At 49.4% G+C, this 14,396-nt stretch overlaps 2 protein-coding genes across 2 annotated transcripts; one reads left to right on the top strand and one right to left on the bottom strand.

Annotated features, from left to right (window-relative positions):
* Positions 1-4,847: 4,847 nt before the first annotated feature.
* Positions 4,848-11,568, top strand: MRPL48 (mitochondrial ribosomal protein L48). Its single transcript, XM_065745793.1, has 8 exons — positions 4,848-4,898; positions 5,873-5,925; positions 6,245-6,282; positions 7,183-7,268; positions 7,997-8,169; positions 8,855-8,957; positions 9,696-9,785; positions 11,165-11,568. Exons 1-8 carry the CDS (start codon positions 4,887-4,889, stop codon positions 11,237-11,239), a joined length of 630 nt encoding a protein of 209 aa, XP_065601865.1. The 5' UTR covers positions 4,848-4,886; the 3' UTR covers positions 11,240-11,568.
* A 1,594-nt stretch (positions 11,569-13,162) lies between these two features.
* LOC136054447 (cytochrome c oxidase assembly factor 4 homolog, mitochondrial) lies at positions 13,163-13,578 on the bottom strand. Its single transcript, XM_065745715.1, has one exon. The coding sequence runs from the start codon at positions 13,475-13,477 to the stop codon at positions 13,220-13,222; it is 258 nt and encodes an 85-aa protein (XP_065601787.1). The 5' UTR covers positions 13,478-13,578; the 3' UTR covers positions 13,163-13,219.
* Positions 13,579-14,396: the final 818 nt, after the last annotated feature.

Here is a 14,396-nt window from a genome sequence, read left to right as displayed (position 1 = left end):
TAGTAAATTCCAAGGCTGGTGGCCAAATTACTTTCTACTCTTAACTTGACAGCAATATAAATCTTTGGAGTTCTGAAGACAAGTTAACAATGATGCAGACTTTCTTATGTGAGCTCTATGAGCTTTTTTCAGGCTAAGAATGAATAAGCAAAGGAAATACTTAACAAAATTTGGAACACCAGGTGGCACCTGTGTAGTAATAGCATGAAACCTTTACAACCACCATTGCTCATTCTGTTGTGTAAAGAGAAAGAAAAAGAAGGAACCGTGCTACAAGCTGATGCACATAATTGAGATATATCTCATCTACATTGGGTTATGTCTTGGTTCTAGTGAACTAACTTGATTTTAATAGCTTTTCTTCTTAAACTGTCCCTGGTGTAGACAAATCCATGCTGTTGGTCATGGCTGTCAGGTGAAGCCCCACTGTCCAGTAAAAGGGAAAACATCACCACTGGTTTAAGAAGGGGAGATATGAAGATCCAGGGAACTACAGACCAGTGAGCCTGGGAAGATTGGATAGCTGCAGCCAGAGGGTTGTGGTGGATGGCTCCATGTGCAGGTGGGGGTAGTGATGAGAGCTGTCCCCCAGGGGTTTATTTTGGGACAGGTGCTGTTTAATATCTTTATCAATGGCAGCGACAGTGAGATTGAGTGTACCCTCAGCAAGTTTGCTGATGACATCAAGCTGAGCGGTGCAGCTGATACAAAGATGCTCAGAAGGCTGAGCACCTCACCTGCAAAGAAGTGCTGAGGGATCTGGGCTGGTTCAGCCTGAAGAAAAGACTCCAAGGAAACCTTTCTGTACTTGAAGGGAGCTCATAAACAAGACAGATACTGACAGATGATCCAGAATTCAGAGGTCACAGAAGGAAAAACTCAGCCTTTCCTGAATGGGAGTGCTAGTCTGAACCCAGCTCAAACTCCATGAGTGCTCCTTGCTTGAAGCACCTGGGAGTTATCAAACAACTGTAATTACCAATGTGGCCACACCTGGGGCTCCTGAGGAGAGGTTAAAGGGCAGCACAGTATCTGTGCCACATGAGCAGTTCTGTCGTGTCCACAAAAACACAGCTCAGACCTGGGAGCCTGCATCCTTGCAAGGCATGGAGGTTGGATGCAAAGATGGTGCAGATCCAACCGAAAGCTGACAAGGTGGAGGTGACAACACCCTAACATAGAGTACAGATCCCTCTTGGGTCATTCTGTGACCTCTGTTTCTGCATGGATCTCATTCTCTCACCTTTCTTCTCTCCATGCAATGGAGATGCAGATCCAGAGTGTCAGGAGTGTGTCAGGAGCTCCACTCACTCAGAAAGGCAGTGCAGGGGATGACAGGGTGGATCGTGAAGCAAGAGGCAAATGTATGAGTCTGGTCAGCAGTGGCCATGTCAATGAACGCTGATGATCTGGAAAAAGAGAGCGAGAGATTCTATCACGAGCCCTGACAGCTCCAGCCAAAAGCAATCAGAGCAGTGATCAATCAGCACTGCTTTAAATTCTGATCTGAAACCACTCTGCCAGGCAGCTGCTGCCCATGAAGCACGGCTCTGAGATGGGGGCTCAGCAGCAGAACAACCTGTCACACCAAAAAATGGGGAACTGGGGCCACAAAGGGAAGGCACACGTAAAAGGATAGGTGAAATCAAGTGATGTGCTGCAGACAGCCTGGCAAAAAAAGAGGAGAGGCAGCACATTAAGGAGAACAGCAGAGACAGGAGCAGTTTGCAATGGGATGACTTTTCCTAAGCCACCTCCAGACTATATATTGGGTTTGGTAGCAAACCCACCTCTTTCCACCCAGGGCTGCCAGGCAGGCCTTGCTACCCACCTCACCTCCCAGTGGGAAGTGCATTACAGATCAGGGAAGGCTCCTTCAGTCCTACAGTATTTCTATTTATTTTAGGAAGCAGCCTTAGAGATACAGAGCTGTGATAAAGTGCTGGCAACAAGGGCCAGAATTGAAAAAATAAAAGTTCACATTCATTTCTGCCACAAACTGAATGCATGCCTGCAGCAGGGCCTGGATACCTCAAGCTGAAGCCCTCCTTTGTTTTCAAGGCCCCTAGCAGCACGGACTCAGCTGACCCCATAACAGCGACGTGGATGTTTGCTAAGGGGTAAGGTCCAGTCCTGCCACAGCAACCACTATATACATATTAAAAATACCATCTGCAGTGCTCGTGCCACGCAGCAGGACAGCGTCAAGCACCTCCTTCTACCCTGGGATTGGACCCACGCCCCTTTCTCAGGCTCCAGGGCGGAGCAAGGTGCTGCTGAGCACCGGCCCTACAGTCAGCAGGGCCAGCGTTGTACCGCCATCCCCACAGCGCCGCGCTAACATGGCCGCCACAAGGCGGGAACCGCGCTGCCACTCTCAACATGGCGCGTCGCAGGTTTGATGGACGCGGCGGAGAACCAATCAGTTTGCGAAGAGGGGAGAGGATGACCAATCATCTGGCGAGAAGGGAGGCAGAAAACCAATCAGTTTGCGGTAGGGCGAAGGGTGGTGTGTAGCTTCATGTCGCCATGTTCCCACTGCGGGGGTAAGGGCAGAGCGGCGCGCTGCAAGGCGGCCCCTGTGTACTCCTGCAGCGTGCAAACCATCATCGCGTCTTATGTCATAGTATCATAACGGCTGGAAAAGACCTCTAAAATCCCCAGGCCGTCCCCACCATGCCCACTGACCGCGTCCCTCAATGCCATGTCCCTGTGGTTCTGGAGCTCCTCCAGGGATGGTGACTCCCCCCGCTCCTTGTCCCAGTGCATTACAACGCTTTCTGAGAAGAAACTTCTGAGAGCCAACTTGACACTCTCCCCTGGCTCAGTGTAGGGCCATCACCTCTCATCACGTTACCCGTCTGCCATCCTGCTGCAACCTCCTTTCAGGAGCTGGAGAGCCATGTCTCCCCTGTGTGGGAATAGGACGTTGTTTAGAGCATTTATTTCATGGTATTGGCGGTCATCTAGCATCACAGAAATCAGAGATAACGATTGTAAATTGATGAGCAATATATGGGCATAGCTAGTAACAATTTATGTGTAGCTAAGTGTGAATGTATAGGTAATATTCTGTTGCACAACATACCCAAGGAAGTAGGAACGTGCCTGTCTGAAACGTCAGGAAGAACTGACATCCCCCAGTGCTCTTTGTTTAACAAAATATATGTTCCTGGGACAGAAGAAAAGATGCCTTGGAGAGAATCACCATGTAAATATGATAAGAAGAGTCCTGAGACATCTTGGAAACAACAGGACGGCGGCTGGCAAGACAGAGTAAGAATCAGAGTGTAATTTACAAATGTAAATCTTTGCTGAGACAAATGTTAGAATGTAATTAACAAATGTAAATCTGGTAAGATTGTGAACCTGGAGTACTCAGCCAATGGGAAACGAGGCAGGGGGTAAAACTTCAAGAAAACAGAAGTATAAAAGCAGCAATGGTGCTCCCATAGATGTGCTTTTAGCAGGATGCCCGGCACTGCAATCACAAATAAATTATTTTTAACAGAGATCCTGTCTCCTAAAATGATCTCAGAAGTTTTTGACACCTGAGCCCCCTCTGGACTGACCCATCCCATTCCCTCAGCGCTCCCCATAGCACTGTGCTCCAGACCCTTCACTGCTTTGTTGCCCTTTTCTGGACACACTCCGGCACCTTAAGTGTCTTTCTTGTAATGAATGACCCTACAGTGAGCACAGCATTTCTCCCAACAGTCTGCCTGTCAAATCCATGTCTTTCCAGTTTGGAGAGAAGGATGCTGTGTGGCTCTGAGTCAAAAGCCACACTGAAGTCCAGAGAGACAACAGCAGCGGCTCTTCCCTTGTGCCGTGACAGTGATGGCAACACAGGAGGCCGTGGGCTGGTCAGGCAGGACCTGCTATGCTGGGTGTCCCCATCATCTCCCTCTCCCCCACGTGCCTTAGCACTGTCCCAGGAGGATCTCATGATCCATGTCTATCTTCTTTAGAGGACTTCCTTAGAGAAAAGTGGGACAAGAGCCAGTGCTTACAGCCTGGAAGGCCAGCAGTCCCCTGGGCTGCGCCAGCAGAGGGGAACAGAGGGCAGGGAGGGGACTGTCACCCTCTGTCTGCCCTCCTGAGGCCTTGCCTAGAGCACTGCATCCAGTCCTGGGGCTCCCAGCACAGGAGGGCTGTGGGTGTGGGTCCAGAGCAGGGCATGGGGATGCTCGGAGGATGAAGCACTTCTCTATGGAGGCAGGCTGAGGGAGATGGGGATGTTCTGCCTGGAGAAGGCTGCAGGGAGACCTCACTGTGACCCTCCAGTGCCTAAAGAGAGCTGATAAATAGGAGAGAGGGGGACTGTTCACACAGTCTGATAGTGAAAGGACAAGGGGGAATGGCTTTAAACTAAAAGAGAGGAAATTTAGGTTAGCTGTGAGCAGGAAATTCTTTATGCAAGAGGTGGTGAGGCTTCAGCACTGCTGCCCAGAGCTGTGGTTTCCCATCCCTGGAGGTGACAAAACCATGGATGGGGGGGCACCCAGCCCACGGCAGAGGGAAGGGAATTAAGGTCCCTTCCAACCCAGCCATGCTGTCATTCTACCATGCAATCCATGATCTCCCCCCAGCACAGAGGTGAAGCTGACAGCTCAGCAGCTTTGTGGACTCATCCTTTCTCACCCTCCGGCTGCGATACCGCTTTGTTTCCCCCCCACGCAGCGCCCCCTGTGTCTCCCCCATCCCTCCACCCCCCCCTCTCCCAGCGCGGGGGTTATACCCCATTGCTTTCACCGAGGGGAGCGGGTTGTGTTGGGAGGAGGGGGCGGAACGCGGAGCGGGGGCTGCGGGGCGCGGCGGAGCGGTGCCGGGGGAGCACCGCCGGGGGAACGCTTTGAGCGACGGACGCGGCCCTGAGCGCGGACATGAGCGCGGCGGTACCCGCGGGACCGGGGGAGGAGGGAGAGGGGTGGGTGAGGGGGACACGGGTCCGGTAGGAGGAGAACGGGGGAGAGAGGCCCAGGCCTGGTATACCGTACTGTGAAGGAGAGGGGCGGGTCTGGGCCGGTACTGAGATGGGGGCGGTCCCGCTCAGTTGTGGTGCTGGGATGGGGGCGGTCCCATCCGGCCCTGGTGCTGCGATGGGGACGGTCCCATCCGGCCCTGGTGCTGCGATGGGGACGGTCCCATCCGGCCCTGGTGCTGCAAGGTGTAGGGCAATTGTGACCCAGTTCTGATAGGCATGGAGTTAGATCTGGCTCTAGTACCCCCAGTGGCCTCCCCTGCAGCCCCTCAATGGGGCAGAGACCTACACCCCACTTTGGGCACCCAGGAATCGTCCATTGACACCATGGCCACAACAGGCCCCATCCCATCACCACTTCCACGGACCCACCAGGTCCTCCCCACCCTTTGTTTCTCCGGTTATGAGATGGGGAGATGTGTAATTAGCCCCCTCCTCATGGTGCAGCTCACCAAGGTAGTAGCGATGGCAAAGCAGTGCTCGCTGTTTCTCTCCACCTGGTTGGTGGATGAATGGTGTTGTTGCTGCTCTATGTGGAATCAGAATGAGCTCAAGGGATGTCCACATAGCTGTTGTAGCTCAGAGGCAGTAGGATGGTGTGGAGGATGAGTGTGATCTGTACCCATGGAGAGGAGAACCTCCCACCCCAACTTGTTCAGCAGAGTGAGGGGGTGCAGGAGAAGGTGACTGCAGTCATCATGGTCCTTTTGTCACTTTCCTCTGAGTTGTGTCAGTTTCCTGGAGTGTATCGGTATGGAGAGGCTGTGAACAGATTGGGAGAGTTTGGGGTACAGTCAGAGGCTCTCAGGTGTGGTTTCAATGGGTGTATTCTGGGAATCACCAGTGCTCACTGCATGTTCACCTTGCAATTGTGGTGCTGTGTTACAGGTGCTGTGCTTCAAAAAGGGAGCATTGCTAAAGCAGCTGTTTGCTCTCAGCCGGTGAGTCATAGAAATCAACTGTTAAGTACAGCTCAGTATAGGGTGTTAAGAACACTTGGTCGCTTCTACAGGCTGTGTCAGAAAACATATGGCTTTTAAAAAGCAATTCTTGCTGAGGAAAGTCTTTGAGGAGGGAAGATTTGCTGATGTCTGGGAGCTGGAAGGCTGAGGGGTGAGGAGAAAGTCTCCTCAGTAGTGGAGTCTCATCTGTGGCTGAGGGGCATGAGGATGTGAGCCTTTGATCAAGCAGTTTGGCCACGTGTGACGTTTCCACAGCTCCTTGAAATTGGAGTTATAACAATAATCATCTCTCTTACAGTGCAGCAACACCCAGAGAAAGTCGTCTGTGTGCTGCAGGTAAGGCTTCTCACTGACTGCATGCAAGCCAAAATTTTACCTACCCTAAGTATTTCACATTTGGGCATTCCCATTTCCTTTTGAATGTCTGTTGGTCACATCAGGGCTGGTTAAATAACCAGAGTCCATGCTGTTCTCCCTGTACCTTTTTTTCCTGATCTTGTCTCTCTGGTCTCTTCTCCTGTTTCCCCCTGGCTGAGCAGATATTTCTGTTTGTGGTGTTATGCTGTGGACAAGGCCTGTTGGCTTTATTACTTACCTGTGTCAGTGTGAGGTTCCACTTTAACATTTACTGAGCTGGTGGAGTCCTCTGTAGCAATTTAAAAAGTAGAATTTAATTTTGATACGGAAGCTTCTGTGTGGCTTCGATCGTTGGTATTCAGTTTCTCTTTGTTGTTCTGAGCTTCATTTATTAAAGTGAAAGCTATTGAGGGTTTCATTTTACTCTGGAGAAAGAAGTATAAATAAATTCAATACCATTTTGATTTGGCTTCCTAGCACATGCATATTTGAACAGGGCTGAATTTAAAATGAAGTGAGGCTCTGATCTATCAACATAGCATCACTGCTGTCATGTGAGAGAGGAGACAGATGTAACATTTCACTAATATCCTCACCTTCCACTGGTCTCTTTTTTTGTTTGGTTGAGAATTTACCTGGGAAATGAGTCACCTTTAATCTCTTCTTCCCTTCCTGTTGCTCACCTCTAACCAGCTGGGTATCGTAGCAGGCAGGATGGGATATGCAGGTGGCTCAGTGGGGTAGAGACCTGCTGAAGCTTGGCCTGCCCTTGGGCATGTCCTCAGCACAGATTCTGGGCTCTCAAAGCACCTGTAGCTGTTAAAAGAAAGGATGTGTGCCATTCAGCTGAAAACATGGTTTCTCTGCTTTCCTTTTCAGGTGATGCACTTGTGAATTACCACAGACACTACAGATCCAATCCTACACATGGCATTGGGAAGTATAAACATCTGCTCCCAAAGGAGGTAGGCACAAAAACTTCCTTACTGTGCTTGCTTTCGACTGACCCATGTACAGTCTGACTCCAACGTCGCTGTTATGAATTCTGTGGCTGATGAACCATATTAAAAAGTGAACAGGTGATGGTTTACTGCTGCTTCTCTCAGTGGAGAATGTTATGTCACATGAAGTACAACGCTGCATAAATATATATATTTTTCTCTAGTACATTCTTGTTTAATTTCAGTTGTTTGGGAGGGAGGGATCTCTTCCTAATGATGAATTTGACAAAGCAACTGCAAGTGATTGCTGAATGCTGTGAGCAGGTTGTGTTTGCATTTAAACTTTTCACATTCTGTGGAATTTGGAGAGAAGACAACTTTTGCAAAATGAAGAAACAATAACTCATCCAGACAGCTGCCTCGAAGGCAGGGGCTGCATTGAAAGCAGGTTGATTTCTACTCATTGGTTTCTTCAGGAAGGAATTAATCACGGTATGCATGCATTTTCTGAGTGACTTCTGTAGTGCTGCCATCCAAGAACTGAGCTGCTCAACTTCAGAACATCTGCTGAGATAATGTCACCCCAGTTTCATAGGCAGGGAAGATGAGCACAGATGGGCTGTGATGTGCTCGACGTGGTTCAGCAAACCTTTGACAAACTAACTCCTGTGTTAAGCAACAGTTAATGTCTTGTATTTCCAGCTGCACTGGGAAAAAAAATTGCCTTCTTTTCTTTCTTTTTTTAAATACAGGTTCCAAAGAGAAAAAGGAATAGAGTACAGATGAAAGAGATAAATGTTGGGACTGAATATGAGTACGGAGATATTAACATCCAGATGACTTCCTATGATATGTGTCTTGTGGAGCATTTTGCTCAGTATGTGCATAAACTCTGCAACCAGTTGTCCATTAGAGTGAATGAAAGGTATGAAGAGCACAGCTCTGTGTGTTTGTCATTCATTGCAATCACGTTGCATTAGGATTTGTGAGGCTTGCTGCTGATGATAGCTTGCAGTAAAAGGCATGATATAATGTCTGACAGATGCTCACTTAAAATCCCAATCTTCCATCATCTGGAAGTTGTTCTCTTGGTGTCCTCTTTTAGCTTGTTTGTCTACAGTTTGGGATGCTTTCTTTGTGTAAGGCTGAAATGGAATTGTTTGGGCTATGACTGAAGGAAAAATAGCTGTTACTTTTTATTTCTTCAAACAAAATAAATCCTACAGGCTGTGGGTGTTGAGTCTGGGAATGCAGGCCTAAGTGCTGCTGGTTTGAATGAGTCTGAGGATTGTGATAGAACTTCTGCTTTAAAGCTCTCCTTCAACTATATAGAACTTAAGTTCTCTTTTTGAGCTGGCACATGACTCTGTGTTGGTAGCTGAAAGAGGTTTTTGCTGCCTGCAGTGCTGCAAGCTTCTCCCTTATCTCTTTCCAGTAAGGCACCCGGCTTCTGCCAGTGCTTGATTTGCAAGATACATTGTTTGCATAATTAATTCCTCATGAAAAGTTAATCTTCTTCCACATTCTCTGCTTCTGGAAGTTGATTTGTTCCTGTAAAGTAGTGCCAATCTCTCCTCCTCGTGCTAAGCACTGACCTGTGCTCCCTGCAGCTATGCCATGCCCACCAAAACCAATGAAGTGCTGTTCTTGGAAGAGAGAGGCTCCAAAATGCAGCTGGATGCAGTCCTCACTACCCACCAGAGGGTTGTCCAGGTAGGAGCTGCTGTTTGCTGATAGTGCTGCAGCTCTTGTGCAGAACCTCAGATCCCAAAACCTGTAACAATAAGAGTTAAGTCCCTTGAGGAAATGAAAGGCATAATTTGTGCCTAACTCAAAGCATGAAGAAAGTCTAATTAGATTTCTTGCTGAAGGTTACTCACAAAGTAGAAGATAGGGAAGGGGTTCCTGGCTTCTCTATTTCAGACAGGTGATGCATTATCTGTTTTCTGCAGAGTACAAAGGGTAGAGATCTCATGTTTGAGGACAAATGATTGAACACTCAGAGAAATGTAGAAATGCTCTCAGTACTGACAGCTTCAAAATCATGCTGCTAGTTAAGTAGGTGTTTCTCCTAAGTGATTCTTCTCTGCTGCACACGTTTATTTACATAGCATGTTCCTGTGCTGAATGCTTAGCCCCTGCTGAATTATTCTAAACCTTGACACAGCCTTTTTTTTTTCTAGGGAGAGTTGGTGTGGGTTTAACACTGGGGCTTGCAGGTTTTTCATGACAGCTTTTGTGTAGAGTCTCACCTAAATGAAAGAAAGCCAAAACAAGAGCTTTGGGCTGTGCTGTACATGAGGTGTGCACACAAAGCCGAGTGCTTCTCTAATGAGAGGGTTGAGTGCCCTGGGCTCATAGAGAAATGGATTCTCTCTCTGTGCCATTAGCAAAATGAGTCCTTTTTGCATTTGTTGTTCTGCTCCTGCAGTGCTTTCTTTCTTCTTTCAGATCAGCAGATTGAGCTCAACGTTTGCTCCGATACTCTTGGAAATTATTCAGAGTAATCAGCCTGAAGGGGTCCATCTGTTAATGAAAGAGGTATGCTTAATTTTACCCACATCCTTGCATTTAGAAGGCAGGTATGATGCGTGATGTGAATTTGCTTTGAAAAGCACAGGGACCTGGTCCTGAGGCTGCCAGTGTCTGCTCTAGAGCTATGAATACCCAGGATCTCCCAGAACCAGGCCCTCACTTGGTCTATCAAACACCATTCCTTTTAATACTCGATGGGAGTTTTATTTCCCACTTATCCTTCTGTAATCAGTGCCATGGAGGGTATATTTCCAGCCAGGCCCACAGGTCTGTAGGTGATGGCTATTGCTATCCTTTGCTCGTGTGGATTCTCTGTGACTCAGAAGGGAATACTCACCGGGAATTTCATGGAGTTTGTAACGAAGCTGGGACTTCAAAACCAAATACTGTGCCCTGTTCTGGAGGAGTTTGCTCTGGGAAGGGTTCTGCTTGTTTTCTGCAGGAACCACTAAGTTTTCTCAGCACTGAGGACTACAAGACAGAATTATAGTTCCTTACCAGAACTCTTACTGCACCAGGCATAAAGAGATCCTTAAACTACTGTTGCTATATGGTCAGGCAAAACAGTTCTAGGAAAACTCTTTTATTCAGGGACTGAAAGATTTTACAGATGGAAGGGGAAGGCAATACACTAAATCCAAATGTACAAACCATTTTCTTACATGGCCTTTGTAGAACATTTTGAACTTTGCAAAAACAGGAGGAATATAGGAGGAGGTCCCTTGAGTCCAGTAATCTCCTTTGCTTTGGTCACAGTCTCTGTTTTAGGACTACCTCTCTCTTTTAATTTTGGCTGATAGCTCAGTCTCTGCAGGGAGAACTACGACACTGTGCCTTTTGCAAAGTCATTGCAGTCTGATGCAGGGAGCCCAGGGGAAAGACCCAAGAGGGCTTTGTAAGTCTGTCTACACAGAGAGGGATTAAAGCTTTGGGGTGCCCTTACAAAGTTCCAGAGGAAGTGGCAGGTCTCCGTAAGGATGTAGTTGCAGTGGTGATTGGCAGAGCTGGAGCTGTCCAACTTCTTGAGCACAGTGACAATGCTCACTCTTCCAAAACGTAACTTCTCACTTGAAGTCTTCAGTTTGATGGCTGCATTTAACACACGTTCTATGGCTTGCCCCCAGTTTTCTGTTTCCTGTGCCATTTTTGTATCATAAGTACCCATCTCCAGACTGCAGCTGGTAGCTCCCTCAGAACTGTGGCAGTGAGGAGGAGCCTCCGGGGCTGAAGAGGGGCCACCAAGGAGTCCCACTTCCTTGGTTCAGTTGACATTTAAGTCTTTTTTCACTTTTCACTGATGCTCTTTGGCAGAGGGTTTGTCTTTCTCTTGATTTGAAAAGTACTGAAGGCCATTTTTGATTTGCTGTTTCTTTTCCTCTCTGCAGCACACAGAAACTGACTTCAAGAGCCGATTGAAGGCCCGACCAGAACTAGAAGAGCTGCTGGCCCAGGTGAGCTGAGGTGATGGACAACACTCTGCCCATTTCAGAGCCATCCCTGGGAGTGTGAGGCTGATCTTCCTCAGCTGCTCAAACCTCCACAAAGTTGACTTTATGAGCTCTGTACTGACGAGGAGAAATTTCCATTGTTGTGAAGCATCTCATCTTAATGAAGACAAATACATATGTCTGTATCTCTCTTGTTTGCACTGTGAATGAAAAGGGTCCACAGTGAAATCTGGTTTCACTTTTCCCAGTTCTTCTTTTTTGGCATGGTTTGCTTTTGGTTTGTGAATGCAGAAACTTCTAAGTTAATAATGATCGCCTGTATTGCTCCCTTAGACAAAACTCTGCTCAGATCTAGAATTGGAGGCTTAGAATTTGAGGAGGCTTGGAAATGCAGGATCTCAGAATCTACAACTGGTTCTGTCAGTCTGAGCAAGGTGACAGCCAGCAGAGATTGTGCTGCAATGAGGAGTCCCTCTCCTCCCAGGACAAACATAGGCTGTCCCAAACACTCCTCTGTCATTGCAACCCAAATTCTCCCAGGTCCTACTGCAGTGGTAGGGACTGTCATGCTCTTTTCTGCAGCTGAAGGCTGGAACATCGTGTTCTCATACAGCAGCATAGATCAGAGCTGTGGGAAGTTGAGCATGAGCACTCCTGAGCAACTGAACAATTGTTGCTTAACAGGAAATAAAAACCTCAGCAGAGGGAGGAAGGTTGGAGCCATCTGTCAGGCAGTGTATGCAAAATTACTCTGATTTTGGATTTGTCTTTCACACCATGGACACGTTTCTCCCTGGATCCCTCAAGCCAGGCCATTGGGAAAGGGAAAAATCACTATGCCTTGAAAGCACGAAGCACAGAGCAGCTTGGGGAGCTTTCCAGACTGGTGCACTGGGCTGGGAAGGGCAGGTAGAACCTGAAAGCATGGCAAGCTGGCTGCAGTTCAGGAAGCAGACACAAAAGCTGCTCGCACAGCTACAGCCTGACAGCTCTGTGCCAGCACAGGAATGCTGATCATCCCTGCTAGCACCTAGCACCAGACTGCCTGTCTCCTTCCTCCCCCAGCCCTGGCTCTGGGCATAGCAGTGCTGAGATGTGGAGCTGAGGGGGCTCTGAGTTTGGCTGCTCCTGCAAAACACGAAGGGAGCTGCTGCCTGTGGGTATCCATATGGACAGGGGGTATAAGAGATCACAGCACCCAACTCTGTGCTCCTCCTCAGATTTCTGAGTGCCTAAGGCTGGAACTGGGTGATATTTTTGAGGTCCTTCCAACCCAAACCATTCTGGGATTCTAAAGCCACTCTTATTCAGGCTGAGACCTGATCATGCCATCCTTTGGTAGATACGCTCTAATTAAATTGCAGCCCAATTCTGGATGCCAAGAAGAGATTAGGAAAAGATGGATTTCTTCGTTTGGATGCATTTCATCAGGAAATGAGCCACCTCCCTCTGCTGTACCTGGGGTATATAGAATACCTACAGAAATCTCAAGTTTCCCTTCCAAATCAACAAGAGAGGATTCAAGACCATTTTTACAGCTTATTTGCGATGAGGTTAAGTGGGGCTGCACCCCACCTCCCTTCTTCCCCCACCTTAAATCTTCCTGGGTCTTCCCAGAAGGGAGCAGCTCCTCCTCCAGAAGCTAAAAGCTCTGAGAAGGGCAGAGTGGAAATCCTGGTGTGAATGCCCCAATTTGGGATGGTTTGGGCTGCTGCCACATTGATTAAACCTGCGTTGCATGGTACCGATGTGCAGCAGTCCCCTCTGTGCTATGCAGAATGACACGAGTTCTTCAGCTGGGAGGACAAACACCATCAGATTTAATGTCTTGTCTTGAAATTAAGATGATTTAACCAAGATAACAACACGCTTTCAAAAAAATAATAGGACAAGTGTCTCAATGCACAGCCTGCATCTCTGGGGGACTGATAGAGGTGTCGGGGTGCCCGGTATGGTCTCCCCATGGGGTGGAGGTGTTCAGTCCTGGGGGTCTCAGTCCCCATGGGGGGAGTGGTGGGATGGGTTGGGGTGCAGCTCCTCGGGGTGCGGGCGCTGCTGCCGGGTCATGCACTGCCGGAAGGCCTGGACCTGAGCCTGGCAGTGCCTCCAGTCTCGCTTCTCCGCCATGCATTCCTGAAGCGCCCAGTGCTGCGCTGCGCAGCCCGTCCGCGACACCATGGCATCCACCGGGTCCTCCTCCTCTTCCTCCTGCGGTTTAGGACGGCTCCAGGCATGAGCAGGCTTCGCCATCGCTCTGGTTCTTGGAGTGGGGCTGGGGAGTGATGGCAGACATCAGGGCGCTGCTTCCTATGAGTGCTCTGATTGGGGGCATCTTCTTTTTGGGTGGCACAGAATCACCACCTTTCTCCCCCCCCCCCCCTCCAGCCTCTGGGTACACCCCACACAATCCCCATGGCACCCAGTGACCCCCATAGCTCTGTGGACACCTCACATCCCCATGGCACTCTCCCAGGGCATCCAGCACCCCCTATGCTTCTGTGGGTTCCCAGGAACTCCCCATTCCTCTACGAGTGCTCAGGAGCCCCAGGCAACACATAGGGTACTCAGCACCCCCCCTCCTGTGGGGCCCAGCACCCTCTGTACCTCTGAGGCCACCCAGTACCCCCATGCACCCCCCCCTCCCCCCCGGCCCAGAAGTGCCCTTGTGCCCCCCCCGGGAGTGCCCAACACCACAAGGGCACACAGTACCCCCCATAAAATCCAGTATCCCCACCGTGTACCCTCAAGGGCACCCACAACCTCCCATACCCCTGTGAATACTCACACCCTATGTATCCCTCAGCGCACCCCACGCACCCATGGGTGCTCAGCGGTCCTCAAGATCACCAAGTACCCCCTATATAGCCCCCCAGAGCACCCAAACCCCCACCATAGACTCCTCCCAGGGCACCCAGCACGCTCCAAACCCCTTCGAGTGCCCCCATACAACCCTCACAGTATCCAGAACCTCCCAGAGGGCTCGTTACCTCCTATGCCCCCCACCCCGAACCTCCCTCCCCCGACATCCCCTATAGGTGCGAAGTTCCCTCCGTACCCCTGTAACTCCGCGCGGCCCCTTTAAGACTGACTTCCTCGTAGACCCTTCCGGGGCGGGGCAAAGTCGCGAAGCGCTCGCTCATTGGAGGGCACCTGGTTTTTCCGCTTCCGC

This window comes from Cyrtonyx montezumae, unplaced genomic scaffold (genome assembly GCF_038088225.1).
Source record: "Cyrtonyx montezumae isolate F1298 unplaced genomic scaffold, pur_monq_1.0 scaffold_37, whole genome shotgun sequence".
NCBI classification, from domain to species: domain Eukaryota; kingdom Metazoa; phylum Chordata; class Aves; order Galliformes; family Odontophoridae; genus Cyrtonyx; species Cyrtonyx montezumae.
This window is presented reverse-complemented; position numbering and strand designations above follow the sequence as displayed.